Below are 24,023 nucleotides of genomic sequence, written 5' to 3'. Positions count from 1 at the left end.
AACTTTTGTTGTTGTTTTCAATCTGTTACGCTATGCTGTAGAGCTATTTGGCATTTTGAATATTTAATGATCACTTTATAACTCTAATATTTGCACAAGAGCTGCATTTTTCTGTAATAGGCCGTCTATTTCGTTAGTTTGACAACAAGTGGAACTATTTACGGTTGGTCTCTTTTTCCACCGGTTCATAAAACAAAATGCATGACACGCGGTCCTACACTGAAATATGTCCCCCACCGTCTTGCTGCATTGATGTGGCGCGCGCGTGTGCTAGCGACAAATTTAGTTCAAACAAAATATCTCGCTAACACAGTCAATACAACAAACAGTGGCACATTGCAAAAGTTGAGTCCGAAGCTTTTCCCTGCACAGCGTGTCGCATTTGTTGTCAACGCCGCGGGGAGACGACACATGTCGAGTGAAGCCAAGAGGTCATGCGTTGACAACATGGCCGCCAAAAAGATCGGAACCCACAACGGAACCTTTCATTGTGACGAGGTTTTGGCTTGCTTCTTCCTCCGGCAGCTACCCGAATACAAGGTGGGCAAACTCTCCGTGATATCTACTATTATCACGGTAGTCTTGTGGGGGATTTACAGTATGTGTTTGGCCTTGCGTCACTATAATATACCACATCGGGGCGCTGTTGTAAAGTAACATGGAAGTGATGTGTTTTTCAGAGGAAACGTCACTGTGTCAAATAAATACTGTACCACAATTACAGGGAACAAAATGGGCACGTTTTTCGGTGTTGCTGTTCCTCGACATTACTACGGGACAGTCAGGGATTGGCTGATGAGTAGCACATGACCCAGCTTTAGGTGGACGTGCACAATCTACATTAATGGTTATCAGGCTGTAAATTTCCCCAGTGTGGGACGAATAAAGGATATCTTATCTTATAATTGTTAACATTAAGTACTCCCACGAAACATGGTTTACTACCTCCCTAACATAAAATAAATTAACGTTTAAAAAGATGTTTAAATAATTCAGTTACAGTTTAAAAAAGTGCTAGATATGTTCAATTCTAAATCAGTAGTTTTCAACTTCTCACCCAGGGAACCAAATCTTTTTTGCGCAGTCGTGATCCATTTTATAGAAGTTAAGAGCAACGAAGTATTAAGTAGCCATACATTTACAGTATGTTAAATTTTAAATAACTACTGAAGATAATACTTGTAACGTAGGGTCATATGATTATGTGCATACTACCTGTATATGCATGCCGTATGTGCTTTTTTTCATCCTCTCCAGTTAGGGTGCTTTGGTCACATCTTGTATCATCCATGCGTAATCACAAACCCGCTTTAAATAGAGGTTTTCAATGATTCACACATCTATCCCTGTGTTCACTCATTATACAATATGGGAATTTTTAATTTCATCCGTGCATCCATCTATCCACTTTCCAATTTCCTTTTCCTCACAAAGTTTGTGGTGGATGCTGGCGCCTATCCCAGCTGAGTTCGGGCAATAGGCGGGGTACACCTTAAACTGGTTGCCGGCCAATCACAGGGCACACATAGACAAACAACCATTCACACTCACGATCACAACTCAGGACAATTTTGAGTGCTCCATTCACCTGCCATGCATGTTTTTGGAATGTGAAAGGAAATGGGAGTACCTAGAGAAATCCCACACAGGCATTATGCACACTCCACACAGGAAGGCCAGAGCCGGAATCGGACCCTACACCTCTGCACTGTGGGGCGGACTAACCAGTCTCTCACTGTTCCGCCCTTTTTAATTTCGTTGAAAATGAAACTACATTTCACTGGTCAACAGCAAATTTAAGTCGGAAATAGCTTGATGAGACCCTAAAAGTATTTTAGATGCTGATTTAAAAATGTCTTTACTTTTTAAAGCATCAGGTTTTGGACATATTTATTTTTTTATTTTTAAGTGTAACCTATAATATATAGTAAATACTATATATTATAGGGCGGCCCAGTAGTACAGTGGTTAGCACGTCGGCTTCACAGTGCAGAGGTACCGGGTTCGATTCCAGCTCCGGCTTCCCTGTGTGGAGTTTGCATGTTCTCCCCGGGCCTGCATGGGTTTTCTCCGGGTGCTCCGTGTGCCCTGCGATTGGCTGGCAACCGATTCAGGGTGCCCCCCGCCTACTGCCCGGAGACGGCTGGGATGGGCTCCAGCACCCCCCGCGACCCTAGTGAGGATCAAGCGGTACGGAAGATGAATGAATGAATGAATAGGTTAGGTTAGGTTACTACTATATAGTTTTCTCTTGCATTATCATTTATCTCTATGATGTTTTTTTTATACAAATAAAATCAATCTGTTGCAGAACTTAACCCGTAATTCATATATATTATTACATATATCATATTATTATTATCATGATTATAAAAACTAATTATTGTAAAATATAAAAATTTGCAACCAAAAAATAACCATTTAGAAAAGTTTACTAGCATTTCCGGTAAAAGAAAATTACAAAAATCGGTGAGCCGTTATCCTTTGTAAGGGCAGATAAGACGGCTCACTCGTCCAATAGTGCTCGTTAGGTATTGGAAAAAGTGCCTAATAATGAAGTGTCTGGTGAGCCTTCAAATTGACCTAATGATTGATTGGCTTGTTAAAAGGTCAAACTTGGTTCCTCCTTCGAGTCCAATTAGGCCTATGCGTTCAACATTGAGAGCCAAGCAGGCTTCATTTAATTTCCCATTTAGTTATATCCTGTTGGTGTAGGGTGCCGAAATAAGCTATTTGGTTGAATTTAAGTATTGTTTCCCAAAGACTTCTCATCCCACTTGACCGCTGCTTGCTGGTTAATTGGTCGTCTGTTATGTTTCTCCCACAGAATGCGGAGATCGTGCGGACCAGAGACCCTGCGCAACTTGCTTGCTGTGACATCGTCGTCGATGTGGGAGGAGAATTTGATCCACAGAGGCACCGCTATGATCATCATCAGAGGTATTCGGCAGTGATTTACGGCTGTCCGGAGGATAACACAGCAGCTCCGGCTGACGGTTATTAGTCCAGTGGGAGAAGCCATGCCTGTGAACTTGATATACAACTTGTAAATTGTTTATGATTCCATGTATTGGGGATTAGACGAGGCTGTTGTGATGGGTGAACTGTCAAAGTGGAATGTGGTTTTCAAATGAAGCCAGTGTGACTCTTCTTTGACATTGATAGACGTCAAAGTAAACCACATTTCCCATTGAGATTCATTATACAGTGAAACTCCTCTATACAACGAAACCTACATGGATGAAAATACCCCCTAGTGTGAAAAAAATCTTCATGCATTAACACCATTCCCACTCTCCTGACCCCCACACAACGAAAAAAAACCCTGTTGCGTTATACGAAATCTTTTTCTCTGCTCTTGCCTCGCGACGAGGTTCACTACAACGAAGTCTAATCCAACAGCGACCTCTACTGCTTCGTTCGGAAATGGCAACCGCAACCACCACACTGGTTTAAACATCCGCAGTAGTCCAGGAAGTATTTGTTATTGTTAGTTTCTGACGCAGCAAGAACGTTGCATTGCTAAAATGGCTACAAAATGGACCTTTGGATGTCAAGCAGCTAAGACAAGAGCTGCTTGTCTTATGCTGGAAGAGAGGGTAAAAGTGATCAAAATGAAAGATGCGGAGGAAGCAAAATAAAAGACATTATGCAAGAAATTGATGTAAATGCTGATCATAAATTTCGCAATTTCTTTCCCTTTTTTTCTTTCTACACTGATTATATGAAGTGTCAAATAAGTTTCTGCTCATACTTATGCTCTACTACTGGTATAAAAATAAAGAATACACGTACGTTTGTGTGTGTGTGTGTGTGTGTGTGTGTGCGTGTGCGTGTGTGTGTGTGTGTGTGTGAGTGTGTGCGTCGATGGGATCACCACCTTATCGTGGTGAGGCACTTTGCGCGTCTCCATGACCCCTAGAGCTATGTCGGCAGGAGTCCCGCACTCCTGGCAGGGTCACCCAAGCCGAACAGGTCGAAGGGTACAGGCCAGACAAAGAGTGATCCCAAACCGGCACCTGGGGGCAGGCATAGGCGGAGTCCAACAGACCGGACTACCGGCAGCCCCCTGCAACTCTTGCCAGGAGAAGGTCGTCATGGGTACCCTCATGCCACCGGAAACCACCTGGCAGGAGTGAAGATGGTGGGAGTGAGGACTGTGCACCCACACCCTCACCTTAATCCGAACCTTTGCGCAAGCTTCTTGCCCAAACCCCACACCCAATCCCCCACCCTGCATCCCCCTAATCCCCCAAAGTCCTGTGGCGATGTGGAATGGCGGTGGGCACAGGCCAAGGATGTGGCTGGGAGTGCCTAGCCAAACCATGCACACAGGCGGCAATGTAGTGATGGTCGTTGACATTGCGGGATGGAGCAGCGTATCTCTTCGGCAGCTTCCATTGTGACTGAGCAGCTCCACACTGCTCACCCCTGTGATGGGGAGGGACCTAGAAAAAAATGGTCTAAAAATTGTCTGCTCTCCACACTCCAGACGGTAAACCGCAATCGTCGGAGCATCCCCCTTGCGGTCGAAAGGATAATAAACTAAATAGAAAAAATCTATGCATAGCTTCGTGGAACGTCCGCTGGAACCTGGCTGAAACTCCTGACAGACCCCACCGGAGGACAGCACTTGTGGCCACAGAGCTCGCGAGGTATAGCATCGATATCGCAGCTCTCAGCGAGACCAGAATGCATGGAGAGGACTCCCTGACAGAAGTTGGTGCAGGGTATACCTTTTTCTGGAAAGGAGTCCCCAAAGGCACTCGTCGAAACCATGGAGTTGGCTTTGCTGTGAAGTCCCAACTGTTGAAGCGCATCCCAGAATCCCCCACCGGCATCAATGAAAGACTGATGACATGGTGCATTCCCCTGGCAAAGGGACGCTTTGCCACACTCATCAGTGCCTATGCACCAACTCTGAATGCCAAGCACAATATAAAGGAGGATTTCTACAGAGCTCTGGACACCATCCTGCAGCAAACACCGGCTACGGACAAGCTCATAGTCATGGGAGATTTCAATGCTAGGGTGGGCACGGAACACCTGGTGTGGAGCAAAGTTATTGGCCAGCATGGAGTGGGAAAAATGAACAACAACGGCCTTCGGCTCCTCTCCCTCTGTGCAGAACATCAGTTGGTCATCACTAACACCATTTTCCAAATGAAGAACAGGTTTAAGACCACCTGGCAGCACCCCCGCTCCAAACACTGGCATCTCCTGGACTATGTGATTGTCCGTCAAAAGGACATACGGGATGTCCTCATCACCCGTGTCATGCGCGGAGCTGAGTGTTGGACTGACCATCTCATGGTCAGATCCAAACTCCTTATGAGCATTCAACCCCGTCATCCAAGGACAGCTCCCAACAAAAGGCTCAACTGTGCAGCATTGAACAACCCCACCACCAGAGCCAACCTCCGGCGACTCCTTGCTGAAAACCTTGACAAGATCCCGGAGGAATCAGGTGACTGGCCAGCTCTGCACCAGGCTATCCAGAGCACAGCTTTGGAGGTGCTTGGCCAGTCAAGGAGGCGCCACCAGGATTGGTTTGACTGCAACTCAACCGAGATACATACACTTCTGAAAGCAAAGCATGAGGCCCATAAAGCTCTCCTGTCCTGCCCTACATCTCTCACCCGTAAAGCCACCTTTTCTGCAGTTAGAACAGCGACCCAGCGAGCACTCCGTATCATGGAGGACACCTGGTGGGTGCAGAAGGCAAATGAGATCCAAAACCTGGCAGACTGTAACAACACCCAGGGCTTCTACAATGCCATCAAAGCACTGTATGGTCCCAAGAAGCGGGCAATTGCTCCAGTCCGATCAGCAGATGGCTCTGCACTCCTTAAGGACCACCATGAGATCCTTGCCCGTTGGGCAAACCACTTTGAAAATCTTCTCAACCATACCAACCCTGTCAACCCACACATTCTGGACAATCTTCCAGACCTGCCAACAATCATGAGCCTCGATATCCCACCATCCTATTCTGAAACCCAGCAAGCCATTGCGGGCCTAAAGAACAACAAAAGCGCTGGTCCTGATGGCATCCCTGCAGAGGTTTTCAAACACGGAGGTTATCTCCTCACGTGCCGACTGCACCTCCTGATTCAAAACATCTGGGAATACGGGACTGTCCCGCAGGATTGGAAGGATGCTAACATTGTTGTTATTTATAAGCAGAAAGGGGACAGAGCAGCCTGTGGGAATAGCCGAGGAATCTCTCTCCTCTCCACCGCAGGAAAGATCTTGGCCAAAATCATGCTCAGCAGGCTGGTCAAGCACATCTCAGAAAGTGTGCTTCCAGAAACTCAGTGTGGCTACCGGAAGACTAGATCCACCATTGACATGATCTTTGTTTTAAGACAGCTAATGGAGAAAAGCAGAGAACATCACAAGGACCTCTACATAGCCTTCATCGATCTCAGCAAAGCCTTTGACACCATCAACCGTGAGTTGCTCTGGAAACACCTCTCCAAACTTGGGGTGCCACCCAAGTTTCTCAGCATCCTCCAGCAGCTGCATGATGGGATGCAAGCCAGAGTGCTCATTGGAGGACTCCAGTCAGAGCTCTTCAAGGTGAAAGTTGGGGTGAAGCAGGGTTGTGTCTTGGCTCCAGTGCTTTTTAACATCCTCCTTTCTGCCATTACGTGCCTCTTCCACCGTGGCATGGGACATGAAGACGGTGTCCATATGGAGTACCGCCTAGACGGAAGCCTCTTCAACATCAGACGGCTCCAGGCTCACACAAAGACAAAAATCTGTCAGATCTGTGAGCTTCAGTATGCTGATGACTGCACTATACTAGCTCACAGTTCAAACTCTATGCAGCACGCCCTGGACACCATTTACAATCTGTACCAATCCTTTGGTCTTCAGATTAACATTAAAAAAACTGAGGTCATGCTCCAACTCACTACCCCAACTTCCACATCCCCCACCTTTCACATTAATGGCACTCCACTAAAAGTAGTGGACCATTTCACCTACCTTGGCTCCACTTTATCTTCAAATTGTTCCCTTGACACTGAAGTCCACACCCGTATTAATATAGCATCATCATCCTTTGGTCGCCTACGCAGCAGGGTCTTTGAAAACCGAAACCTGAAGACCCGTACCAAGATTGCTGTGTATAATGCAGTATGTCTCTCCACTCTGCTCTACGGGTCAGAGTCATGGACTCCATATCGCCGGCACATTACTACCTTGGAAGACTTCCACATCCGCTGCTTGCAAAAGATCCTCGGCCTGTCCTGAGAAGATCGAATTCCCCATACAGACATCCTCAAAAGCACCAATTCCATCTGCATGGAAGCGGCCGTGACGAAGAAACATCTTCGGTGGATCGGACACACCATTCGCATGCCAGACAACCGCCTGCCCCGCCAGGTCCTCTATGGCCAACTGAGAGGTGCAAAGCGTTCTGCTGGGGGGCAAAAGCGACGCCTCAAGGACTACAGCAGGGACCTCCTAAAGCGAGCCAACGTCAACCCCACGCAGCTTGAAACACTTGCACTTAACAGACCAACCTGGCAGATCACTTGTGCCACTGCAATCTCTCAAATACACCAAATTAACCAAGCCAGACGAACCGAGAAACGCATTCAACGACATCAGCGGGCAGCTGATACCCCCTGGTATCCGGTTTCCCTTGCTCCATCTGTGGTCGAGTCTGCGGCTCAAGGATCGGTCTCTATGCCCACGAGAAGTGGCACCAGCGACAATGACAGAGTCGCTGACCCCCGCCCCCACCCCCCACACAACCCATCCTCCCCTCCCTTGGAGCAAGTGTCATCATCAGACATGATGGACAGCTAGAAATGTGTGTGTGTGTTTGTTTACATCTGAGATCAAATTTGCTACAGTGAAAAAAAGCCTGTTATGAAACAATTCTTGCTGCAAACATGATTTCCTTGTAGATAAGTTTCACTGTATTGTAGTTATCTGTCCCAGAGTCCAACGCATCATAAAATCTATTTACTGTCAACTTCACATTTTAAGACTAAGACAAATAGAAGCAGAGGTCATCTAGCCTCATGGTAATACATTAAAAACACTAAAACACATCAAACAATCATGATGTTAAAGAGGGCGTATTATGGAGAAATAACTTCCGTTTCTAACTTTGCTTAAATAATCCATGTGTATCCCATATAAGGCTAATGGAGAGTACAGATTTTGTTACCATGACGACTGGGAGTGTAGGCTTGGCATTGATACTGGAGATCTTATGGGAGCAGAGCCCAGAGTGTGTGTGTGTGTGTGTGTGTGTGTGTGGGGAGAGGGGGGGCACATCTAGCTCCCATTTCACTCATGAAGGCAGACGTTCAAACACTACACTGCGCATGGATACATCAGCAAACACCAATATTCCCCAGTCACATCGGCAGTTGAGCCAAGCAATCAAATATGTGACTCATCAGAATCGTACCTTTTGCCTTTGATATGACAGGAGAGTCATCACACCCATGGGGGATGAGGGTGTTTCTACATGATAAGGTTTCACAGAGTCGGATTCTCACCTGTGGAGAAACTCAATATGGGGAAGATAAATATGTAAATTAGCTCCACCCAACATAACGTTTCACAACCTCTTGGTCACAGACATATTCAGAAAGAGGAATGTTGTTTCAGATTTACTCTTTAATTTTGCACATAATGGTTGAGCAGGTACTCCAGAACCCCATCTTTTTGTATAGCCATTAAATAGTCAATTTTCATTAAGATTTTCCCATTATGGCATGTTTTTCCTGGCTCCGTGTGTATGCGGAACAAATAGAAGACCCGCTGCATTCACATCATGCAGACCTTTGTTGCATGTATGAACCCCGTCGGGCCTCAAGAGTATTGAATGCTCTCATTCTGCCTCAAGTCATCTTGGGAAAAATATTTCACCCAATCAACAGCGCAAATTCTCCACTTGTAGATGGCATTGAGTCACTAATCAAGACTAGTCAGCTCGGTACCCTGATGTTGAGGGCCATAGATTTCACCGTCCCTCCACACACAAACACGCGCGCACACACACTTACCATATAATAAAGACAGAGCAGGTCTCTTTTCCCAGCAGGCGGCTGTTGATAATTAGTTTTCTTCTATTGATCGCCCTCCCTGCTGGGCGTTCACGAGGCACACCGGCTGTCACCACACTGCCAGTGGTCCGCAGGAGAACGTGGGTGTCACGTATATTGCACAGATGCGCGGACCGGTTGTGATTAATGGATCTAAGCAGGCTGCACTGTGCGTGAAGTCGGCGAGAGAAGGAATACTCAGTAGCAGTTTAACAGACGGACATGACAACAACACTATTAATATCCTTCTTTGACCAACCACCACAAGTATTCAAAATATTTGCAAACATTAAATGACAAATACATAAATATTAGAAAACAAAAACATTAGATATAAAACACACCAACCATACAAGAAGAATTCAAAAACATTAGGGGAAAAACACCGAGCTATGAGATGACATTTTAGTTGTCATACACAAATATTAAGGGGGAAAAATACGACAGAGAAATACTAGAAAAACAATAGAAAGTATTAGACAAAAAATACAGACATTTTAGGCGAAAACACAGTTGACATATGTTATAAAAATTTAAGCTGAAAAAAAAACACACAATTGGGATAATATCACAAATATCCCCGGAAACATACAAACATATATCTACTGCAGTACAAATAATGAACAAATACTAAAAAATAGTAATTGACAAATAATAAAACAGCAAAAATATTTGAATGAAAAACTCAATTGAAAAATATGGAAAATAATATCACATATAAGAAAAATCCAAATATAATATGGAAAAGTATTACCAGAAATACAAAACAATGAAAGAACATTTACAAAATAATAAAATGTCAAATGGAGTACCGGGAATTAGAAACGGCTACACAATTATTGACACAAATACTTGATTTTTTGGGGGCATTTTATAAACATCAATAAAAATAAAACCTCTGCTGTATAGAACATTAACCCAAGGCAGAATAATCCGGAATCCAGCAACACCAAAGTGGAACGAAATCCATTGCCTTCCAAGTTGTTAAAATTTCACTAACAACAAGAACAGTCAATTAAGTGCAAGTCGTGTCACAGTGAAAAGGGACAACATGATTCATTTGTAATTGGGAGGGGGGGACCAATTTGCACTGACTGTGACAAGCAAATCTAGCACCATAAAATCAAATCTTTGAATAAAAGAGAAACGAAGTAGCTCGGTCAGACTTTCTCGTTAAAATCTTTATCAGGAGTGTGGCGCCTCGGCCACACAAACATCCCTCTTTTTCTCAATTTTTCTGTTCACTTCTTCCCTCACATGTTAATGAGCACAGGGATACTCCAGCTTGGCCAATTAGGATTTTTAATGGTCCTGATTACCCCCCCATCCCTCACATGTCACTCATTCACTCGATAGTCACTTATCTGCTGCAGCTCGTGTGTCCCTTCCAATTAGGTCTGAACCAAATGGCCAGCAGTGCCTTGATGCCGCTGGATAAGACCCCCACCCAACGCTCCATCTGTGCACGTGGCCGTTTATTTATGTGCGCTCATGCCGGCAAACACGCCACTCATCTTGCTAGCTTCTAATCTCTACTCTTTGCAAACTGGAAATGAAGCCCAATCAACTCTTTATTGCATCCCAAGTTCTTGCTATTGACACCTGCTACACATCCAGTCATGATTTTAAAAACAGCTTGATCCTGAGTTTGCAGTACTATTTATTGTTGCCATCACAAATACTAATGGGCAATTGACCGCTCTTGGGCTATACTGTACATGACCCTTGAGAGCATTTGACCATCTGGTGTGCAATTCCAAACACAAATTAAAGTGAGGAGCAGCAGTGAATGGGCCCTCTTTCCCCCAATTTCCCATGGCAAATCCTTGAAAGATAATTAAATAAGCTTATAATAAAAAACAATCTCAAATGGTCTTAAATTCTGGAGGTTTTTCCTGTTATATTATACATGACCACAACATTTTGTGTGGAGTGGAGGCTATATTTTCATATATTTCCAAGGTGAGGTTTGAGGGCACGTGTGTAGGACTCTGAAAATATTTAAAATTTTCATCAAGACAGACACGTTTACAAAAATCTGTGAGTGTTCGGGCATGTCGAGGCCCCCGAAAGAGCGACAAGGTACACAGATTTTTATCACACTGATATAGGGCCACTGACTTAAAAAGGAACATTTCATGTGGACAAAAGAACACATCCCAAAGAAAACAAAGAGATACTTATTTCACTTTGCACATTCCCTTCATTCCTGTCAACTAATTTGACAGAGGACACGCGAAAGACTGTCACAAGCGTTCTAAAAATAACGATACCCTCCAATGGCCCAGCTCACTTTCATGTTAACTGTCTTTACTTTCAGGACCTTTGCAGAGACCTTTCACAGCCTTCGTCCTGACAAGCCTTGGGTGACCAAGCTCAGCTCTGCCGGCCTGGTCTATCTCCACTTTGGCCGTCGGCTGCTGGCCCAGCTGACGCACCTGAAGGACGACGACAAGCGGCTGGAGATCCTCTATGACAAGGTGGGTGTGGCACGGCGACCATATTTGACACTTCGCAGGGATTATTATGCATTCATTGTCCTCTGTCCGCTGCAATTTTCGATTGGACCAAATCATCCACTGCAGGGACCTGCTGGGGGAAAACACGTCCAATGCACTGATATACAGCAGAAGGAACTGCATGCACTCAAACTACATCAGTTCAATAAGTCTGACACTGGGAGGGATATTAACAAGATGCCGTATGACATCTGATTCGGGGGGGGGTCAAACTCATTTTTGTCATGGGCCACAAATTGCGAAAAGAAATCCATATCTCTTGAAAGCACGAAAATCACAATATGTAAGAATTTATTTAAGGCATTTTACCCCCATCAGACAGTTGGCCGCAGAGAAGGCCCAGAAATAAACGCAGCTAGTATGGAAATGTGACAATTCCGCTGTGCCAGGCTTCCAGCCGAGTATACTGCAGTTCTATTTATTTGATTTTGGACCCATCAGCAGGAGGCCCGCGCATCCGCCTCTTTGCATGGCACATTAGGCTCACCAAATCTTTGCTTGCCATGAATGTAATCACTATTAACTTGCACCATCTCCAGCCTATGTGAATCCTCAAACAAAAGCTTGCGATGCACTTCAGCACTCATTTTCTAGCAATACTTATGGACCTAATGGGCCTCAATGTCCCGTTTCGATTACTTCTGTCTTGAAGCAGGCTTAGCATCTGTGAATAAATATAAACCTGTCTTTTTCTGTGTCATTATGTATTCGTTAAGCTCTTCTTTTGCATCCCCTGTTCACTCCTTGGCAGCTCTATGAAAACTTTGTGGAGGAGGTGGACGCCATCGACAATGGCATTTCACAGTGTGACGGCGAGGCACGCTACGCCATCTCCACCACGCTGAGCGCACGTGTTGGTCATCTGAATCCACGCTGGAACAGCAAGAGTCAGGACACAGAGGTGAGCAATGTGTGTGTGCATATTCTCTTGGAAATCAGCGCGCCTCATGACAGAAAGGCGACGTGAAGCTCAGCATGAAAGGCGGTCACACCTCAAACATGGCGATTGTCGGTGAAGCTTTCATACCATCCCGTTATTCCCCTTGTCAGACCCCAAGCACAATAAACAATTTTCTTTTTTCTGTTCATCATTGCAAATGGCTAAATGGCTGACTAGCTCTAATAAAATTAGATTAGACTAGCTCTAATTTACATACAGAAATCTGTATGTAAATTATAATGAGTTTTTTTTTCTCAGCGATGAAGCAAAATCCAACCCAGTTCTGTTGTTCTCGCGGTGAGGTAACCCAAATTTGCATGCAACGCGTTAATACTAATGCAGGGGTGATGTCATAAACCCAGTAAATGTTTGCATAAAAAAAAACCAAAAAAAAAAACCCATTTTAGCCCAGAAACATAGAACAGCCCAAAGGAAAAACAGTGGGTACGGTGGTAAACAATATCCGGTTGTAGCTACTTAATATTTTTAGAAGAGATGACTGTATTCTACGGATTATTCAATTTTTAAAACCATACTTTAAAAATGACATGAACCCATTTTGTTTGTATGTCTGTTACCTCATTAGTGCAGAAGCAAGATGCCTCCAGAGGAAATGGTACATGCTATTGTGCTGACTCTCTTAAGACACCTTCAACCTACCTATGCATAACTGCCGTCTGTGTCACCACGTATTTTTCCACCATCCGGGCTGCCCATTTGTTTTGTCACTACTGTTGTCAAGTGAATCTATGTAATTACTTCCAATTGCCCTGCTTCTTACACATCTCACGCACCTTTGCGGTTGGCACAAAGGCACTCAGATTTAATTGAAAAAAATTGCTTGCCAAAAATTCTCAACTGAGACTTTTTAGGATGCAAAGAGATTCTCCTCATCACTTCTGTCTGTGAAAGTCAGAATCACCACAGGCCCATGTCTAGACCAGATTTTTTTTTCAAGCTATTTTGCCAACATTGAATCAATATAGGTTGACATCACCCGTGGGTTGTCATTTTTGGAACTGTCATCTCTTTTCCTTATGATGGCCTAACATGGCAAAGCTCCACAAAAACTCCATCGTAGTGAAATGAAAAATGTCACGACTAAATTTCTAAACTGTTTTTGATTGTACAAAAGCATGCAGCGAAATTCAGGATGTCTTGCTATCGAGTCACAACGTGTCACTTTTTATGTTGAATTCTAGTGTGTAAATATACTGTTGCGGTTCTTTCATCTCCAACTTTGGAAAGCCTTTTCTCTCAGGAACTCTACACGTCATTAATTCAATTATGAAGGATTAATGGTTCACACAATTTCAAAAAAACAGAGGTTGAGCTGCACTTTCTTTGTTGACCGAAGTAAACCCGTGGCCAGATTTCGGGGCAGGTACACTTGGTCACTAACCTACAGTGCTCATAGTGGCATCTTGACGCCTACGTCCTGCATCAGGAAGAGGAAACTACGGATACAACTTCAATCTTTTACTCTTGTAGCTCTCCGCGACTCACTGTTTGATCCTGACCCCCAGTTGAGAATCACGGCGATATATAACTTTGCCATCAGTCAATTAGGCAACAAAATAGGAAAAAAATAGACCGGGATTGCCAACAAGTGCCCTTTTTACTGCATCATCTACATCTTTCCATCTACAGGAGGGGTTCAAAAAGGCTTTGGCATTAGTTGGGAATGAATTTCTGGACCGTTTGGATTTCTACAAGTCCTCCTGGTTGCCAGCCCGCCAGGTTGTGGAAGAAGCTGTTAAGGAGCGGTACAAGGTACATGCAAAATGTCTGATGCAGCTGTGGTAGCATCTCTGCAATGTAAATTAAGTGTTGTCGCGTATAAAAAAACAACCAAAAAAACCCCCCTTTGGAGACAGACTATGATTAGCCTCTCTTGTTTCCAGGTTGATCCCTGTGGGCAGGTGATGGAGTTCTCTCAAGGCGGCTGTCCCTGGAAGGAGCATCTGTTCGCCCTGGAGGAGGAGCTCCAGGTGGAGATGCCCATCAAGTATGTGCTGTACTCCGACCAGAATGGACATTGGAGGGTCCAGTGTGTCCCTGCAGGCCTCAACACCTTCCAGAGCAGGTGAGAACAGTTGGCGGCATGATTTTCATAATGTCTGCTTGACAAGGTCCAGCTGCTTGTTATCAAACAAGCCCGAGTGGATACGGAGTGGTGACAGGCGTGGGCTCCACAGTCTCCCCCGATGTGTTTAGTTGACTCATTGCTCATTGGAGCATTTGACACGTACCGAAATCCTTGTTTGACGAATGGGAAGGATCCTATAGTTGAAGTAGAGGTCATTGCTCTGTGCAGAAACAGTGTTAAAAGGATGTAAACACATCCTAGGGCTCAACAGAGCCACCTGAGCCCGTGGCTCTTTTACTTATGGGAAACACTGCATAACCCAGGGGTGGGCAAACTTTTTGGCTCGGGGGCCGCATTGACTTTTAAAAATTGACAGAAGGGCCAGGTCAGCACGAGCTATGGTACATAAAAAAAACTGCATTGTTTGACAGTCCATATCAAACATCAAAAGACAAAAGCATAAAAGTACTGTATTAATATACAGTGTTGTTGATGACCTATTTTAGCCTGTGCATTGCTGCAGATGGGTTGTGATCCGACCAGTAGAAGTAGTACAGAGGTCCTAGGTGGTCGAAAAGCACCCCCCCCCCCCCCAGGGTTCTACAATTTCAACTCAATGCGCCACCTGGCGCTGAAATGCCTGTCATTACAAGTCCAATTGAAATGAATGCAAGCATTCACATCGAACCTTAATTGTGGACCAACCTTCGGCGGGACGGATTAAAAAGACCAATGGGACGGATACGGCCCGCGGGCCGTAGTTTGCCGACCTCTGGCATAGCCACTTGCCCTACTTGACGGATGCTTTCATTTACAGGCAATTATCGGCATGAACTCCAATCCTTTTCCAAAGGTGGGTTTTAATGAATGTGAGCTCCACAAGGGTAATCTCGCGAGCAACATCCTCATTGAACCAGTCTCCTTAATTAGCCCGTCACCATAGGCGACCTACCTCCACCCGGGGGAATGCAGTGGAACAAGGTCAGTCCAAATTTGCAGTCTGTGAGAGTCCACTGTGTTGATGACGGGATTGAAAATACAGGCGATTGTCCTAATGTTCAGCTGAGAGTTTGTGATTGTGTATTATGGACAAGGCCAAGAAAGAAAAAAAAGAATAATCGGATCAAATGCAAAGTGTCTTGTTCTCCAATATTGTGATTTTAGAAGTGGGTGCGGCTCTTTATTTTTACGCAACGAAGATTTTAACAATAACATTACTCTGAACGATACTGCTCATTGAAGCGGTAACTTAACGGTATTCTTATTGGACCTATGAATAGGCGTAGAAAAAAAAAAAGTAGTATGTTTCCGGTAACCCGACCGACTGAGAATTTCTACGTCGAAAAAAAACTTTATGGTCGGCATTTTTTTTTCAAACAACCGTCTACATATTTGTGTAGAGGTTTTACATCGGTGCAAATTCGCAATATTCAAGTTGAGCGCGTGTGTCGTTTGCCCTTGTCGTCTGTCAACACTGAAACATGGCGGCGGCCGCGATCTGCGACGACAGTTTAAACCGCCTTTTCTGTGTTACAGTTGCATGCTCGCACCGTAATGTTAAGAATATAGCATGTATCGATGTATCGAAAAAAATCTGCGAACTATTTGATGAACACCACGGGGCGAGTAAACACCTAGGGCAGAGGAGGATATCGGCGGAGGCGGCGGCGCACCCCAGCTCCCCCGAGTCCGAAGCGGGGAGAAAACTAAATAGGTGGTGGTGGCGCCGGCCTCGGAGCGGCGGGTTCAATGTCTTCTTGTTTTCTGTTTTATGGTTATTTTGTTTACATTTTTGATGGGGGAAAAAAAGATTAAAAAAAAAACTTTGTCCGACCTACCGGCCCTATGCTGAAATTTCATGTTACCGGAAACACACTATCTTTTTTGTTTGGTCTTAGGAAAAATACCCCAGAAAATATTGGCATTAACACAGCTTTACATTATTTTATTGTTTTGATGCTGACTCCACACATCAAAAGAATCTGCTCCTCATTACATTCTGTAGCCTAAGCATAAGCCTGCAGTCCACCTTGTTGGTCCTGCTTCATCTTTCATTTTTTTTTCTGTCTCGCTGATTAATGACAGCAACGATGGCGGGAAGCCGTCACTGTGAACGTGTGAGATGAGCAGCACCTATCAAGAATGGCTCCTGTTACCCCAGAGGGGAAATGTTTACCTTCTGAGCCTGCCCACAAAGCTGCTTGATTAACGTCACCAGCGGCCCCACAGGAACACCGTAGTTGCTGTTATTGACTCGCTGCACCGTCTCCCAGCATGCCACACACACAATTTGTATTTTGTGTGAGCTGCAAAAAAAGCGGGTTTTGTTTCCCTAGTTTACAGTCTGCCAGTCTTTTCTCTATGAGCTGTGGTCACTGTGCTGTCATTTGTGGTGTCACATGGAGCTGGCACTCGATCCCAGCTTGTCCCAATGATACAGTGCTGCCGAATGGACACACATTTGGCATGCATTTCCTTCAACATAAGTGCCTGTCAGATGGGCCCACAGCGGAGCGCATTAAAGCCGGCTTGGCTGTCTTCCTTTGGCTTTTTTTCCTCTCTCATTGGCCTGAATGTGCCTCTTTAAAAATGGCGGTAACAGCTTTTGTCTTCAGCCAGCTGTTCTCCAGAGACAACCTCGAAGCAGGTGTAAGGGCTTGATTTGTGTTTTACTGAGGTGCGGCAAAGAATGACAGTGTGGGGGAGGAGCAATTACTCTGCACAAACAAATACAGATAGTGCCTAAGGGATCAAGCTGCACGACCAATTGAGTGTGAACTACTACTTGGCTTCATGATTGTAATGAAGAATAATACGATTATCAGTCGTTAAAAATAAATAAGGAAACCAGTGTGTGTGTGTGTGTGTGTGCGCGCGTGCGTGCGTGTGAAAATTCACGTTAATTCCATTGTACTAATTAATCATTAAAAAGGAACAACAGATCTTAAGACTCTTAGACCCTTCCCATTCGGAGGCAAAAGCCAACAGTGGAAATAGCGTCAATGACAGTCCGGATGGGCACGACGTCCACAATTTCCAAAAACACTTTTGGACATCTGACTTGTACATTAATTTGACTCGTCAGACCACAAAAGGCTTATCCACTTGACAGAGTCCGGTGGCATTTCTGGATGTTGTTGATCAGTGACTTTTGCTTTGCATAGAAGAGTTTTAAGTTGCATGTACGCATGTTGTGCCAAACTTTGATGACAAACATTGGATTTCTCAAGTGTCCCTGAGGCCATGTGGTGGTATCTTTTACACATTGATGTTGGTTTTTGATGCTTTGCCAACTGAGGGATCAAAGGTTATGGCCATTCGATGTTGGTTTTCGGCCTGGCAGTGATTTCCCCAGATTCTCGGAACCTCCTGGTGGTATTATGTAAAGTAGATGATGAAATCCCAAAATTTCTGGCATTTGTACGTTGAGGAACACTGACATTAAACTGTTTGGCTATTTTCTCACCCAGTTGTTCACAAAGAGGTGAACTTTAATTTTGCCTGTGAATGACTGAGCAATTCAGGGAAGCTCCTTTTATACCCAATCACGACACCCACTTGCCATTAGCCTGTAAACGTGTCGGATGTTCCAAAAAGGTGTTTCGCAGTCTTTTTTTGACACCTGTCCCAGCTTTTGTTTGGAACATGTTGCAGCTATGAAATTCTAAGTTAATCATTATTTGCTAAAAATGAGAGTTTTTCACTTTCAAAATTAAATATATTGTCTTTTGTTGTATCTTAAATTAGATATAGGTTGGACTTGATTTGCCAGTCATTGTATTCTGTCTTGATTAATGTTTAACGCAACGCCCCAATTTCATTGGAATTGGATTTGTACAACCCCCTCAATATTAGTCAGGCATTTTTATGGCAGGGTGCGCATGATTGAATGTGAAGGGAGCGTTCCATTACAGGACATCTGACTCGTACATTAATTTGGTCTATCTTCACTGTTACCTACGTTGTATTGTCACTTCGCTTACTCATCACATGACAGTGAAGGAGCATTCTCCTGTGCATATGGACACGTTTGGCAATAGCAAACGTTTATTTCAATGCATCCCACATCACTTAGTTCCCCCGCCTTGAGCTCAAATCATCCACCATGCAATTGCTTTTTTGTCATGTTATTATTGTGACCTCTATTTTCCATGTACACCCCGCCTCCCAGTACACACACACACACACACACACACACACACACACCCCTCTCTTTCAGTGGCTAATTGAATTTCAACGCTTGACACGAGGATTTGTCCCATAAAAGAGCACTTTCCCTTTTTATACAATATGAATGCAGTTAGATTCTGTCTTTCTTGTCAAGGGCAGGCATGATGGAGGCATGAAGGTGTCGCTAATATTTTGGTTACCTTAAGTAACATTAACATGAACCTGTTTCAATGACGTGCACTGGTGCTCGTTGCTTGTTGGGTCAACCGATGTGTCATCACAATGACACATGCTAACGTTTCTGATGACCATTATCACTAACGCTTGATTTCAGTTCTTGGTACCAAGGGCGGCACAACCAATTAGTAGGTTTAGGGGGCAATTACTTTTACACGTCGGGACAGGTAGTTTATTTTTTTTTTGAGTGCATTAATAAATTACTTTTGCATTTAGAAGATGCTTTTTTTCCTAGGGTTGTCTGTGTGATACTAAAATTGGTTTGATGATTTAAAACTTTTTTGGGGGGAAAATATGCAAAGGACACAGAATTCAGGAAGGGAGCAAATACTTATTCACAGCACTGTATCATTCATTAGTATAATAAATGCATTTGTCAGACTCGACTTGTACCTGTCATTTTTTTCAATGCTCCGCTTAGATCATTTTTTGATACATGTACAAATAGTCTCTCCGTTTGTCCTATTTCTGACCTAATTGAGTTTGGAGGCTAAGCAATTTCGGGCTCGTTAGTCGTACTAGTCATGTTTCTTTCTCTCCCCTTGGTGTGATTGAACAGAAGTAATTAGTCAGAGCCACCGTTTTGCTCACTCTGTTCAGATGACTGCCACCGCAAAAAGTAGTCACATGACGCGCAGTGTTGTCGAGTGTTTCTTCATTATTGTCTCCTTGCACCAGGGCCAATTGGCGCAGTGAGCAACATCGTTTGGCCATCGCGCAAGTCTAAACTCGCACGGTTTCATATGTGTAAGGGCAGTGGGGGTTTTTTTTCCCTTCTTTTGATCCTCTTCCTGTATTGCCTCTCATTACATGGTGCGCTGGTGTTGTGTCTGTGCAGTGTGTCTTACTGCTTTGCACGCTATTTGCCAGTAACCAGGACATACTGTCCATTCTCTCTCTTACTGGCCTCCTCTTTATTGTTAGCCTCAACACTAGGGATTCTTTCACAACATGGAAACGTACTGAGTCTTCCGCGCCTTCCAAGGCAGTCTCATCTGGGAACATTCATGCTCAATTGAGATGGTGGGCACGGTTTAATTGTGAATCACCTGACTGCTTTTATCCTCTTATATACATTAGAAAGAGGCGTGGATGTTGTGTCCATAGGTGTTACTATTTTCACCTCAGTCTACAGCCTACTTCCACCCTCTCCCTATCAGTAGCTTTTTCATTGACGCCTTCCCTCCACCCACCCGCCTCCGCGCTGTCTCTTAGGCACAGTATGTATGCCTCTGCTTTTATCTATCAGCTTTTTCCACGGTCGATCTTTTGCCATCTTCCCCGCTGATTCCTTCCCTTCTCTTGCTCCCTTTCCCCACCCTCAATTCCCCCATCTTCCTATCTCGTCACCTTCCACACATCACCTCATCCGCGCTGCTTTCCACTCCGCTGCAAAATCTCATTAGGTGGCGGCGCCTGTTCAAGTCACCGCTGAAGCTCTCCAAAAGCTTTAATATACATACAGGAACGTTGATGATCGGGAAAGAACAGTGGCTTAGATGAATGTTCAAAAGAAGAGAAGGAAAAAAAATCCCTATGGCTTTCTCTTTGAGCGGTCCGCATCCTCCCGATAGACAAGTGCCAACTGTGTTATTGGGGTGTTGTTATCACCTGTGCCTGCCACTGCACCTGTGGTGGAGGGCAGGGGGGAAGGTTTATTTTTATCGCAAATGTGTGTGGATAAGGAGCAGAACGGTGGAAGCAGTCCTTCCTCAGAAAGGTAATGTAAGGGATAGGTGAAGCAGAAAGAAAATACGGGCTGTACCACAAAATATCATCTTTCACTTTATTGCTCAAGGAATCTGCTCGACATCCTAAAATGCAGATAGAAGCAATAATTGTTTTTCTGTTATGATGACTTTGATTCGTGAAGTTACAGTATGTTGTCAGCCGCACAAATGGTTGTTGGAATATTTTGTTAGTGAATAGTTGAATCTTTCGGAAAAAAAACTTTCCCCCCCAAGAACGTTGTCATAAAAGTGTGGTGAGCATTGTGTGACATGTTTGTTCAGTAAAACTTTTCAAGAAATCATTTTTTTTCAAGTGGGGTGGAAATGAAAGGTCGCATATCGATAGAGAGCGACAGATACATAGATACAGTATATCGAGGCAACCCACAAAAGCACATGGACCATGCAATGTCTGCATTGGAAGATCAGAGTTGAGATTTGAAGCCTGACCCTGATGATCACTAGTCCAGCATGCCGCCGCTTGACTTAAAGTGCACTTTTACGGGAAGAGGCCATTCTGCATCACAAAGTCTTTTGATATCAGACTTTTTCGGTTTTGGTGAGCTCTCGACATTTGAACATTTCGAAGACCAAAGGGGAACCAATACTGATCATTTGCAGCACCTTGGCGTCACATTAATTTGTTCATCATTCAGTGCAACTTCCCATATGGTATTTTCAAATTGAGATTTATTTCCATCCATCTCCAACATAAACATGGACACACACAATATTGTCATAGTCTGTAAAATACTGTCTCCGCATAACCTCAGATCATCTATTGCTACACAGGAAACGTGACTGGACTCGCTTTTTACGACTTAGTCGTGATGTTTTGGTTGACAACAGAGGCCCGATTAACTCTGAAACAGCTCCAAACTGGCAATAATGTTTCATATACATACATATGTGCACTGTATAAGCTACAACACCCGTTTTTATTGTCGACAAGTCATTCTTGAGTACGGTATCTTTTTTTTTTCTGAGCACTGAAACACCAACTTGTAGTGTCTGCCATCATGGCACGGTAAAGTAAAGGTCTCTGCGCGGCGCGTCTTATTTGTTAATTGTGGACTTTATATTTAGAGCGGTCATTGGGAGATTCCCAGCCTCCTGACCTGTCATAACAGTCGCTGCAAACCCTCCTACTCCTTCCGTCATTACCAAGCCTGTTGACCTTTTCCGCGCACGCAGCTATACAATGGAGATATCGACCGCTTGATTCATTTAGCGGGGATTATGGCTGTGCCTCACTCACCTCTCCAGACCGTCTTTCTCTTGATGATGTATTGACATGAATTCATGGCACAGGGGCTGCAACGTGATGTTTGGCACGTATGTTGTTGCCATGGACATAGAATTCATAGCAGGTGAATTTGCAGCGTGGCAAATTAGAAAAATTAAATAAATCTACATTTATTGTATTCATTTTTAAAAACATTTTTATAAATGTTCCACCTCCCATGCACTTCTTTAAGAGAACATTGGCGGTGAGGTCAGCCCGTCTGAGTCAATCTTTCTCCTGATTGATGGCAGACTCCAGCGCCCCTGTATGATTTTTCCACATAATTGGAAGAGAAGAATAAGGGCTGATTGCTTCCGGTGGCCTATTTGCAGCACCTGATTGAGGCCGCGTTATGGTTCACGCCCTTCAGCTACAGATGAGGACACGCATAGACACCACACGTGTACAGTGTGACAACAGGAGCTGAAGCAGCTGCTGCCGCATGCAAACTGACCCCTGCCTTTTGTTTTCAGACTGCCCCTGCTCGAGGAGTGGCGCGGTATCCGCGACGATGCGCTGTCCGAGCTCAGCGGCATCGAGGGATGCATTTTCGTCCATGCTGCCGGATTTATCGGTGGGAACAAGACGCGGGAAGGGGCCCTGGAGATGGCCCGCAGGACCCTGCAGGCCGCTGCAAACGCACCTGCCAATGGCGACTGCTGACCAGTACACCCATTTAATTTTTTATATTTTATTTTTGGCCAGGATGTCACTGTCACTAATTGTCACTTTGTTAGTCGAGAGATGGTGTACGACTTACCGCATTAGGTACACCTGCACAATCCAATACGACAAAAAGCTTCCTTTCAATGTGGTCATACTCAGTTTTGTTTGGGGGCCATCCGAGGTGTTTCTAGCAATGTAATACATGTCAACACTGCAAACCACAAACACACCTCTTGTTTACACGCTTGAGAGACGTGAAAATAATTAGTCAAATAAATACAATTGATAGCACAAAATTTGCATCGGCATCCAAATTTCTTGTGAAATTATGACATGATATTCGAAAAATAATAACAAATTATGTAAAATGTAGTCTCACTGTTTGTCGGGTATAGAGACCGAATAGCAAAGATATGGTTATAATTGATGCCCTTTGTAAGTAAGTGAGTTGTATTTAATATTTTAATGCCTTCTTCCCCACACCTCAGGAATGGCCCTAATACCTGGAGCCACATTGAAATAGTTTGACCCATTTACCTTCGCTCCACAATTTTGGTTCATCGAGAAAGTAAGAAAAAAAGAGAGGCAAGGGGGGTTGGGATATACAGCCCGTGTACTGGTTCTATTTGATTGTGTCTCTGAACCTAATGAACTCCTTTGTCATTCAATTCCAATAAAAGTGACCTATTAATACTTTGTAATCTCTTGTCTTTGTTCAGCAAGGCAAGGTGTTACTATGCCAAGTCAGATCATATTATCACTGTGGGACATCCGTCAAGGTGGGCCATCAAAGCCACCAGGGAATCGCCACAAATTCTACTTTCAAGTCCAATTCATGCAGACCGAGGGGACGGTGGCTCTTTTCAGAGGCTGAACACTACAAAGAGGCGTGCAGGCTATTTCTGCCAGGCTGCAGGAACGCGAGTCTTGATTAATTCAGAGAAATGACATTTTCAAAGGCTGAGAAGAAGTGATCCTCATGGCGGCTCAGTGGGCTAACATGCAGAATTTCTGTCTGATATTCGCACCAATTCCTTGCGTTGCACACTAACCCGTCCCTCTCATCATATTGTGTTAGCCCAGGGCTATCAAAATTATGGCCCAGGGGCAGGGGTTGATTTGCAGCCCGCAAGTCTGCCTTTTACAGCTGGAAGCATATACTCAAAATAGCACTTAGCAACGCATGCTTGGCAATCGCAGTCCTCCATTGGTGCAATACCCATCTCCTACAAACAAATGACAAAATACTTCAGAACTTGTGGCCCTTGCACCCTTTGCATTTTCTGTATGAGACACCGAGGAACAATGCAGAC

At 44.3% G+C, this 24,023-nt stretch overlaps 1 protein-coding gene across 1 annotated transcript; it reads left to right on the top strand.

Annotated features, from left to right (window-relative positions):
* Positions 1-203: 203 nt before the first annotated feature.
* On the top strand, positions 204-23,406 carry myg1 (myg1 exonuclease). Its single transcript, XM_052075659.1, has 7 exons — positions 204-540; positions 2,828-2,940; positions 11,395-11,554; positions 12,345-12,494; positions 14,184-14,306; positions 14,438-14,619; positions 22,518-23,406. The coding sequence occupies exons 1-7, from the start codon at positions 253-255 to the stop codon at positions 22,705-22,707; spliced, it is 1,206 nt and encodes a 401-aa protein (XP_051931619.1). The 5' UTR covers positions 204-252; the 3' UTR covers positions 22,708-23,406.
* Positions 23,407-24,023: the final 617 nt, after the last annotated feature.

This window comes from Hippocampus zosterae, chromosome 9 (assembly GCF_025434085.1).
Source record: "Hippocampus zosterae strain Florida chromosome 9, ASM2543408v3, whole genome shotgun sequence".
NCBI lineage: Eukaryota > Metazoa > Chordata > Actinopteri > Syngnathiformes > Syngnathidae > Hippocampus > Hippocampus zosterae.
The sequence above is the reverse complement of the archived record's forward strand: the minus strand, read 5'-3'. Positions and strand labels throughout refer to the sequence as shown.

Coding starts and splice junctions, on each gene's coding strand:
- myg1 (XM_052075659.1), top strand. CDS start 253: ATGTGGCGCGCGCGTGTGCTAGCGACAAATTTAGTTCAAACAAAATAT. Junction 11,555..12,344: donor TGGAGATCCTCTATGACAAG/GTGGGTGTGGCA, acceptor ACTCCTTGGCAG/CTCTATGAAAACTTTGTGGA. Junction 12,495..14,183: donor GCAAGAGTCAGGACACAGAG/GTGAGCAATGTG, acceptor TTCCATCTACAG/GAGGGGTTCAAAAAGGCTTT.